This window comes from Diachasma alloeum, unplaced genomic scaffold (assembly GCF_001412515.2).
Source record: "Diachasma alloeum isolate Michigan unplaced genomic scaffold, Dall2.0 Dall_scaffold_00195, whole genome shotgun sequence".
NCBI classification, from domain to species: domain Eukaryota; kingdom Metazoa; phylum Arthropoda; class Insecta; order Hymenoptera; family Braconidae; genus Diachasma; species Diachasma alloeum.
Genome location: NW_021680360.1, coordinates 220043 through 231362, shown reverse-complemented (window position 1 = coordinate 231362; position 11320 = coordinate 220043). Strand labels below are relative to the sequence as shown.

General features: G+C 35.2%; 1 protein-coding gene across 5 annotated transcripts in view; it reads right to left on the bottom strand.

Moving 5' to 3' along the window:
• Positions 1-11320, bottom strand: part of LOC107048647 (piezo-type mechanosensitive ion channel component) — a 36397-nt gene that overhangs the window by 21373 nt on the left and 3704 nt on the right. For 4 of the 5 annotated variants that reach the window (XM_015271934.1, XM_015271938.1, XM_015271939.1 and 1 more), the window contains exons 2-5: positions 5764-6212; positions 3313-3747; positions 829-873; positions 368-518 (exon numbers count right to left, since the gene is read on the bottom strand). In XM_015271934.1, the coding sequence (XP_015127420.1) occupies positions 368-518; positions 829-873; positions 3313-3747; positions 5764-6212 (1080 nt within the window). The remainder of the gene's footprint in view (positions 1-367; positions 519-828; positions 874-3312; positions 3748-5763; positions 6213-11320) is intronic. The other variant, XM_015271936.1, reaches the window with a different exon arrangement.

Here is an 11320-nt window from a genome sequence, read left to right as displayed (position 1 = left end):
AAACAAATTATTTCGAACACATGAATTATTTTTTCCCATGTTAAATGAAGTTGCTCATCACGTGACGTTGCCAGAAACTCGCTAAACGCGTCCGCGCAGTGCAGAATGAATTCGGCAACGCTAGACCCTATATAGCACGGCGGGGAATCCCCGCGGAGGTGACCAGAGTCGCAATGTCGCGTTTGGTGACCAGACCAGGGTTACCGATTCAAAATAGAGAATCAAATTCAGAACTTGCAATTTTCAATAACCTAGCATCAAATGGGCTTATTAAGTTTTTCTATTAAAAGATCTATCCTCCAAAAATTTCCGAAAATCTCGAGGAATGAAAGTAAAGACGATACGAAAAAAATGTAAAAAAAATTACTCTGAACATGTTCATTTAGGGTTGGAGAGATGGATTTACCGTCACTCATGGATTGCATTTGAATACTGTCGTCATGTTGTCCGTCCTGAACAATGACACTTCCAGTCGAGTCCTGAAGAAGGCCAGTCCTTCCGGACCCAAACCGCATCAACTAATCGACAAAAAAAACTATATAAAAACCCCATCAAATGTCTTCCCTTCCCCTATCTAAATCATTCAAGTTAGTAAACTGTGATTTGTGTCATTCAAAGAAACCAAGTGCTTCACTTCTGTGCTCAAGAAAGCGAAACAGCGCACATGCAGAAGACATAGCCCTCACCATATTAGTATAATCTCCAATGATATATACTCTATTCCTCTGAGTTTGCATGCATTGAGAGAGAGCATGGATAAATCATCAATGACATTTGAAAGGCAATGAAACTGGAGAAAAAAAATAAAGCTTGCTATTGGATACGTACTGGTGTCCTCTCGTCAGGCTGACTCGGGGGTGTGACAGTCAGCTTCTAAAACACAGCAAACCAAAGAAAACGTAGGCGAGCGCATCCAGAACGAACGAAAGAAAAGATATGAAAAAAATATATAATTGTGAGTTTGGAAATCAATCGTTCAGTGTCATCAATCCATCATCCCTCCACGGATATCCTGGAGTTGCTCATTACCCCACCGCAATTTTTCTTGATTGTCAACGCAGTAATTTTCTTCGGAGGTTTCTCCACTGAGAGAAAGGAAACTACCGAATAGCACAAAAATTATTTGTTGAACTAAGAAAATAGCTATAGTAGCATGAATATTTCAACAGTCCTCGGAAACAGGTTTCAGACAATGAAACGGTATTCTTCGATATAAAGCAGTAGGATACTGAATAAGAATTGATATTTTTTTCGAAAGAAGAGAATACCCTAGAAACGATAGTATGGAAATTTGAAATAATAAGAAATAATAATAGGTAATGGGGAACTTGCATGAAGCTCAACTCTTTCGAATTCCCCTATGCAAATATTCCTCATAACAAATGGATAGCTAAAGGGCGAAAATTATGGAGGTATATTGCCTAGATGTCTCATGATATTTAACTGAAAATCAGTCGTTTTCGAAGCCAATTTTTCGGTCCTGACGTCACGAATACGGTCAGGTATAGTGATCCCACGAGAGACTTCACGAGACAAAATTTTAGAGAGATGATCTCGGTCTCAACGAACATGAAAATCTTTACTCTCATCTCAATCTCGAAAGAGGCAGTATCGACTCCTTTCGTGATGACTCCGAGCCAATTTATCTCATCTTGATCTCAAGTTTTTCATGTTTTTTAAGGTAAAATCTCGGTTTTTGTCTCAGTTTGTTTCGTCTCGGTTTTCTACATATTAAAAAACACTGAAACTGAGACAATCCCTCCGAACTATTGTCTCGTGATGTCTCGTGAAGTGTCCCGCGGCGTCACTAGTCAGGTTCTTTCTTCTAAACTCATTGCAATTGAGAGCAAGCGACGATTATATTTCCGTCAATTTTACTTTACGCACAAGTGATGAAAAATAAATTTTGCTTCAAATTGAGCCATGCAAGTTCTACTTTTAGCTATAAATTTGTCCGGAAAAGACATCACAAAGATGTCACACTTGGAAGTTGCGTTGAATGTACCAATGGGGGTGATGAACCACCCCAGTGTGTCCGTAGGAGGACCGCCCAGAAGGCGACTTGGATAGGATCAATCGAATTATTTTATATACATTAGATAATTAACATAGCCGATCTGCAAATGAAAACGTTTGAAATATGACGGGAAAAGTATAATATGAACAAGCACAAGCCACATCGATCAAATAGTCCATCTGTTTCGGCTCTCTTTGTTTATATTTTCCGCCGAAAAACAGTCTCAGTCTTACTCGTGCCTTTCTGCGGGCCGACTGCCACCTCTGAGATGGCGTTCTTCGTCTGATTGAAACATGACGTGACAATGGTGTATCCAAATTCCGCAATTTGCCACTCAAACGCGCGGTATTTTCGACTTGTTGTGGCTGCCTCAGTTTTTAATGAAAGCCGCATTGGAGTGAGAGACAGAAGGTGAGAATTTTTTTTAAAATTGTTAGTGAGAGCGCCAGAGACTAAACAAAATTATTTCTGTTAATTTTGTATTAGTGTTTAGACATTGAAGGGAGGGAATGAAGAAATATTTTTGATTATGTTGAACATTATTGCAGAATAAATTGAATTTCAGGGGATTTTTCGTCATTTCTTCAGAGGCAGATCCAGGAATAGCCATATTTATAACTGATAATCCCTTCTAAGAAATTAGAAATATTCACTTAATGGAAAATTTAGAGTTCTATATTATGAAATATTTAATTTATCATCAATCGGAAATTTAAACTAATAATATGATGTTATTTTTAAATTTTGATGAGTATATTTAAACATTTATCAATGTAAGTCGCAAATCCTTTTAATATAGAAGAAATATAATACTGACGGCCATTTCTGGATAGATCTACTTTTAAACTCATTTTTATGTGCAAATAGTGTTTGAAAAAAACTGAATTATTGCACGTATGGAAGAATTTAACACGTGTGGAGAATTCTATCAAGCTTGTAAGTATAAATTTATTCAAAGTTTGTTTGTTTTTGTCGATTCTACAGGAAATAATTTACGAAAAGCCTCAATTAACTATTCCTAGAGAAATTTTTGGACTCGAATTGTCCAAGTTTTTCTTTTGCTTTGAATTGTTTATTGAGTAAAAGAATGGATGCAGTGGAAAAAACTTTGAAAATGTATAGCAAGGAACTTCTATAGGAAACCTATTCAATTTCTTCGTAGGTGAAAAGAATAATTTTTTACAACTTCCCGAACCTCCCTGAAAATTTCATTTCTTAAAAATTATTTCTTCATTTTCGTTTCACCATGGATTAGAATTCCCGAGTAATTTTAGTTTAATAACAATTTAACTTACCGTTTTGTTGAACAAATACTGCGATTGTAATGCAAGTACATAATAAAGCCAGAAGAGTCCGAGAGCATATCCATAATTCGCCCACTCAGAGTCTTTCTCTGGAAAATCGACATTCCTGGGATCTGAACAGTTGGTCTCATAATACGGTACGAGGGCGAAATATCTGGACCAAGTGCTGTTCACTGGGATAAATTCCTGTGGCCACTGATTCTGATACGTCAGTAGAACGACTATATGTACAACTACCACAGCCATCACGAACCTGCAGATACCTGCGAATATTTTCTTGAGCTCTTTGTGACATGCCCACCATGTTGCTGCTCCCAGGAATATTAGGAAATAGAACCCGCCTTCAACGGAGGGATTCAGAGAGGATACGCAGCAGAGGGAGGCCAGGACGATGTAGCTGCCTATGCTGCCTAAGAAATTGATGATCTGTTCCACAGAAAAATTTTAAGCAATTTAATGCCAATTTTTATATACTAGACGGGGCCAAATTGCATAAGATCAATATGTCGTCATTTTTTAAATTCAAATTCCCCTGATTTTCACGTTCTATAATAACAAATCCCCTTTGAAATGCCATATGAATAGTTTCATTCACTTGACCAATAGTTATAGAAAAATCCAAACTAAGCTGAATTTACAATAAACATCATGAAATCGAATTTTTGGATAAAAACGCCCATCTGTTAAGGAAAATTAGCCTTAATTAAATAATTCATGGGCCAATTTCAAGGTAATTTACTATATTTTCACCTGGGCATAAGTTATCTCCACAGATTTGAACAGAAACCGAACAAAACTAGTCATTAGAAGGAGAAATATGGAAATTTTCGAATAGATTATATGGGGTCTCAATTTGAAGAGCTCGATGAGACCTTCAAATCGACATATGATATATCCCTGCTAGTCAAGTCGAAAGCCTCGATAAATGGCAATAACTGTCATTTCCGAGGTGTGATATAACGTAAAAAATGAAAACAATCCACAATAACTTACTGAAAATTGAATTAAATGAAATTTATCACCCACTATTTTGAAGAATAGTAAATGCTCTTCAAATTGCAATGTAGATATCCCTGTCTAGTCCACCGAGAAGCATCGAAAAATCCAACCAAAGTTAATTTTACAAGTGAAACATGAAAATTTAATTTTTGGCTAAATCTCTCATAAGCTAATGAAAAATTGTCAGAATTGGGCAAATCACGTGTACGTAATACATTACATTAAATGTATGGTTCGGATCAGGATTTTTGTACAGGGGAACGTACAACGGACAAAACGAGTGATTTTTTTGACGATTTCATTTTTTATTGAATTTCATCGTGTCAATTATTTGGGTTAATGATGACTGAATGCTGAATTATTCGCGTAATGATCAATAATGTTTAAGGGGAGACTACTGTGAGTTTTAAAAATCGTGGGTTATTGAAGTGAGACTTTTCATACGTAGAAGATCGATTATCTACGTATAAAGATGTGAAAACGAATAATTAGTGCAAACAAATTTTTTTTTTATTGTTCGCTTGCCCGAAAATGCTTAAAATGCCAAAAACAGTCTAGGGCCTCCAATTTTTGAGCTGCGGAGGATTTTTTTCAAAAATTTCGGAAAAATATGTGAAATAACAATTACGAGCTAGTTTTTTTTTAATTCGCGTCTTACATGGCTAAATTTGCTTTTTTTGTATTTTCTTTACAAAAATAGTGACTTTTTTTATATAAAAAAAAACGAAATCAGCTGTGTAGGAGTCGAATTCCAAAGAACTCAAAAATTGGAGGCCCTGGACTGTTTTTAGCATTTTAAGCGTTTTCGGGCAAACGAACAATAAACACATTTTTGTTTTGCACTAATTATTCGTGTTCAGATCTATATAATCGATCTTCAACGTATGAAATGTCTCACTCCGATAACCCACGACTTTTAAAACTCATAGTAGTCTCCCCTTAAATAATAAAATCATTGTAAAATGTCCGGAAACTTAGGCGCAAGTGGGGCTCAAATGAAAGTGAGCTACGCCCCCTACTCGCTCCGCTCGCCAACCCCCATATGACCCACATATGAGCCTCTTATGATCTCCATAGGACCCCCATGTTAACCTGACCCTTGTTACCCTTATTTGGACCCTCGATTGGACCCTTAATCTGATCCTTGTGACCCCTATTTGGACCTTTATTCTACTCTTATGATACTTAATTTGACCCTTGTGACTCATATTCTGACCCTTATGACCCTTAATCTAACTCTCGCGACACTTGTGACCCTTATTTTCACCCTTGTGACCCTTATTTTGACTCTTGTGACTCTTAATTTTGGAGTTTTAATTTCGAGTACCAAACTTTCATCACGAGAAATCGATTTGGATTTTTATAGTATAAAGAGATATTTCTTCGGCTTCAAGACTTTAATGAACTCTTCCGTCGCATTGGATTAATGAAAAAATGTCTCACCTTGGTATTGGCATCAACCGACTGTTTAGTCATTGAACTATGCTCTGGACGATGATTCGAGGTCTCGAGATCTGGATTCCGCCACGTAAACCTCTTGCACAGGATATACACGATGACTGTAACAGGCAGTGCAATGATTTCCGGAAGGAGCCAGAAGAAAACCTCCCAAACGGTGGCCTCGTCCATCCGCACAAGACCGATGTGCCTGAAGAGCATCTCCAGGAATGAACAATTCTCGGTGAACTCATTGTAGATAGACGGCACTGCCACCAGGACGATGTGAAACCCTAGCTGAGCAAGGGCCGTGATGGAACTCAGGGCCATGCAGGATTTTAGATAACGACCTGTTGTTGATTTCATCGTCTCGTAGGTGGGAATTGATATCAAGGGTGATATCAACATTAGCACCAGGTAAACCAGCGATAAACCCACTGGTCGCCATACTGCGCCTGGATGTCACAGAAGTTTTCATTTAGTGAGAGGACCAATAATAATTCAACTATTCAATCGTAAATTAATCTACTTCTACCTCGTAGAAAGAACCTAGGAAAATCTACACGGATAAAAACAAAGGTTTTTGAGAAATACGTCTTTACTTATATCAAGAAACTTCTGACTTGAAAATCTTCAAGAGTAAAATATCTTGCAGTAAGAAAATAAAAACTTTCGTCAAGTAATTTTGTATTTGTCCTAAAAACGAGGACAATTTATTGATGACAAGAAAGCAATTTTTCAAACCAAGTAAAATTGAATTAATTCGTTTAATAGTTTTTTAGCCTCAATTTTAAAATATTTAAATGCAAAAACCACTTTAATTGATTTGAGTACTCGTTTGCTTGATATGAAGAAATTGTCCGCATCTTTCGGACAAGTCTAAAATTTCTTGGTGTAAGTTTTTTTTCTTAGCGTGAGATATTGTGCGCTTGGTAATTTTCAAGCCACGAATTTCTTGATACAAGTAAAGAAGTACTTCTCAAAAAATACTTGTTTTCTCAGTGTAGCGCTAGGTATCCGGAATGAATTCCATTGAATTTCTTATGTTTTTTAGTTTTTGGCGTCTGCGGTCATTAGCTGATTCGAAGTGAAGGAATCTATTGTGTCCAAATGATAAAAATTGATCCAGTCAAGGAGGAGGACCCCGCAAAGGAGGTTGCCATATTGGACTTAATCCAAATGACTGCATCAATTTTTATCATTTGGACATAATATATTCCTACACTTCGAATCAGCTAATGACCGCGGAAGCTAAAAACTACAAAACAATTTAAAAATTCGGTCGAAATCTTCTCCACAACATTTCATTTCTACTGGAACTCAATGTAATAGTACATTATTGTACAACATTGTGCACCGAAGGTGGAAAAGAAATCATTCTGGCCTCCTGACGCGCCGAGGTGCACATAATACTATTTTTCGTCACTTTTGGTGAGAAATTCGACAAAAAAAAAAGTAAAAAAATAGAGGTTTGTGAAAGAGGATAGTGGAACGTCAAACGTTTCATCGAAAATACATAAATATATCAACAACTTAATAACAGACAACGATTCTACATAGGGAACTCATAGAACTTACGCTTGTCTGTTATTAAGGTGTCGATATGCATATGAATCTAGTCTCTCATCCCCTTTAGATATACAAACTTTTGGATTTGACTGTTCGTCAAACGATCGAAAATTAAAGAATCTTTAAAAAATAGATATAAAAAATAGTATTAGTAAAAATACTGGATAGTAATTTTTTGTAATCCAATTTTTTATAAGATAACCAGAAATATGCCGAAAAAATCACATCCATCTCTAGTAAGGATGATCAAATCTTTCCAACCGACGAAAACAAAATTGTCGCATTAATGAACCCGTATCTCTTGAATTGCACGATTTATCTTTTTGCCGTGGCTGTTTCTTTACAATTTTCAAATTTTTGTCATGACCCTTGAGATATTATTTGATCATCGCCCGTTTACATTAGCAAATTTTGTTTTGTTTTATCGAACAGAAAAAATTCTCTAAAAAATCCGATTTTCAGTACACTGATAAAACGATTTAGTTGCTATTAACGAGACTTATTAACTATTAACATTATTCATTGATAGTTAATGAATGGTGTTAATAGTTAAAAAGCCTCATTAACAGCAACTAATCATTCCATCATTTCAATGAGTGAAAATGCCGTTTCTAAATGATAAAAAAATTTAACTGCGTCCACAATTTGGAGTTTTTGGTGGAATAATTTGGTAATTGGTAAAATATAACTGCCCCAAAGAATTTTTTGAATAAAGTGAATTATTTCGTTATTGATTAGATTCTTTCATCTGTAGAATTTATTCTTGATCTGTCTTTAAAACAATTCAGACACTCTTTTGTTGTAGCTTCTCTCGTCTCCATTTCATTCCAAAAATATGTATAAAACTATTTCTTCAGAAAATATTCTCATTTACTTTGTTCACTTGAGAGTTATAGCGTTATGGAAATTATAGAGGAGTGGATTCTCCCCTCAAAGGTCACGTCATGGAAATTCCAATGAACTCAACGGACCATGAATGAAGTCAGAATGGAATGGAATTATGAAAGGTCAACTTATTTGACAAATTTATATTCTAATGGGATTATAATTTGACAGTGAGTAGTTTTTCTCAATGAAGTAACCAAATCTATCGAGTAAACAAAATGATGAATTTTTTAATTAAGTTCCAAGTAAAAATGCTAGTTGGAGTTGGTGAAAGGCAATTATTAACAAGAAGATATATTCGGAGAGACATCTGCGGATCATTAACACCCCTCGCATGATTATTATACACTCGTTAATGATTTCCGAGCAGGCCAGATGTTCCTCGACTCAACAGTTGGGCAAGCGTTTAATCGACATTTCCGTAACGAAAGTACTATCTAAAAATACATTCCACTGTTAGAAATTTGTTCAAATTGCAGTCACAGCGGCATCTAAATTTCCGATGTTGTGAGGTTGAATTCAATTTCAAATGAAAGCGTTCACTAAATTTCTCATTCATCTTGAAAATTCAAGAAAATTGGCTTTTTCATGTCAAATAATCATTGATTTTTCAATGAAAACTTGAATTGTCAAATTCATTGTGAAAATTGAAGATCACGTACAATGCAATTTTCAATACATTAATAATTGAGAACAGTTGTTGCCTGAATTTTCAAAATTTTCAAGGTTTTTCCGTGTCGCATGGACCTGAAAATTGCGAATTGCTTGAATATTCAAGAAATTAACTGATTCGTCAATGAAGAAATATACAGAAATTTCATGTAACTTTGTCGATGTTGAAAATTTCAAGTTTTTCAACTTGAAATTTCAAGAGTAATTTTCTAACAGTGTCCCATGTCCAAAATTGTCGGATCGTAAGAAAAACGTCAATACGCTGTTGGAAAATTTTTGAAATTTCAGTAATAATCTCATCTGAATTCTCGATGCCGTGAGTTTGAATTTAATTTATTATGGAATCGTTCATGAAATCTCGTTTTTTTTGAAAATTCAAGAAAATTGGAGTTTTCATGTTCAGCGATCATTGATATTTCAAGGAACGCTCGAATTTCCACATTTAGTATGAAAATTTGATACAATTAAATTCGCAATAGATTGAGAATTCATAAAAATTGTTCCCTGGATTTTCCCAATTTTCAATATTTTGCCGTGATATATAGACCTGGAAATTCAGAATCCCTTGAAGATTCAAGAAATTTCATTCATAAATTAATATACATAAATTTCATGTAACTTTGTCGTTGTTAAAAATTTCAAGATTATTTACTTGAAATTTCAAGAATAATTTAAAAATATAAATGCAATTAAAATTCCGGAAAGAATTATTTTACCTCAAAGATTATCTTTCGTAGAAAAAACAACATCTTGATAGTCGAAAAATGATCCAAAAAATAAAGGGTGCAGTTGACCCAAATAAAACAAGTGGAGGGTCTTTGTGATAGGGGAAAAGAAAACTCCCGAATATCACGCGAGGCGTTTCTCATCTTTCCCCTTTTTACTTCTTAAGAGTTCTAATCGTGTTTGATAAGGAAATATAAAAACAAATTCTTTCCCTTCACTAGTAGAGAAACGTGTATTAAATCTATCCGAAAAATATATTAAATCTATCCGACAAAATTTCAAGCCAGCAACCAAAATTAAATATCGAGGGAATAAATAGCACGTCATTCCACATATGTTTAAATTTTTTCAAACCTTTTTGATCAGGTGAAATGTTCAATTTATTCATAACCCCATACACTGAGAAAAAAATATGATTTCGCCAATCAAATTTGTTTCAGACAAACAAATGCCCGAAATTAACATACAAAATTTCACTATAAATTCGTGCATATCATTAACAACCCAATCTTTAGTAGAAGTGGCTTGGAATGTTCCCATAATATCACCAGGGATGAAAATCTGTGAGGGCTGAGCAATTGAATCTCTAAAGACCTACAATTTCGCACATGTGCATAGAAATTTTGTAAAGAAACGATGCAATTTTGTATTTACAAAAACTTATGCAATTAGCTGTGTAAGAGTTGAATTTCAAAAAACTAATTCGTAATTGTTATTGCACACATTTTTCCAAAAATTTTGAAAAAATGTAAAAAGGCTCTTCCAGGAAACATAATTTTTCGGCCGAACCAATTCAGTAGCGCAGCGGTAAACCGGGTTAAGAAGATTTTGACTATTGGCCAGTTTTTGACGAATATCTCGTAATCTAAAAGAGATAGAAAATTTTTTGTCATAACCTTTTTTGTAGATCCAATTGAGGGTTATAAAAAAGGTTATGAACAAAATTTTGTTATGTCTCTTAGATTCCGAGATATTCATTAAAAACTGCCCAAAGTCAAAATCGACTTAACCTGGTTTACCGCTACGGTACTGAATTTTTTCTCTCAGTACAGATAAAAAAAAACGAAGTGCTGAAAAATCGAATAAGAATATGTCGAAAGAACTACAGCCTGTCACCGAGTTTTTATATTTAATTCGGAATTCTAAAATCCGGCCCGTCTCTGGCCTTCTAATTTTGGAACTGGTATGCCAGTTTCTCACAGCGTAAGCCTGCCCCATCGTAATTCAACGTTCCTACAATTCTCGAGCTTCCCAAAACTCCACGTGACTCTGGTTCAACATGTTATGTATACCATGTATTTGTTATCCATTCCTACGGCTCAGTTTACATTGTGGCTCGCAGCCAATAGTAATGAACGATGATAACCAAACAGATATATGTGTATGGAAACCGTGCAAATTGCAGCGGAACTTCGAAGACACTTTCGATAACAAACCCCCCTAATAATGTTACAAAGCAAAGTATCTACACATAACAATAGAGATATTTCTTAAATTTTTTTTTAAGTCCATCGTTTTTGATAAATTATGTCTACATTCCGAGTAAAAGTAGTCCACACGCAATACCACATTTCTAGTTATGATTTCTTTGCTACAAACTCGGGTCTCCAACTCGGGCTTTCAATTGAAGGCCCGAGTTGTAGACCCGAGTTTGTAGCAGCGATGTCAGACAAGATATGAATGTTTTTTTGGGCTCAAATGAAAGAGCGGG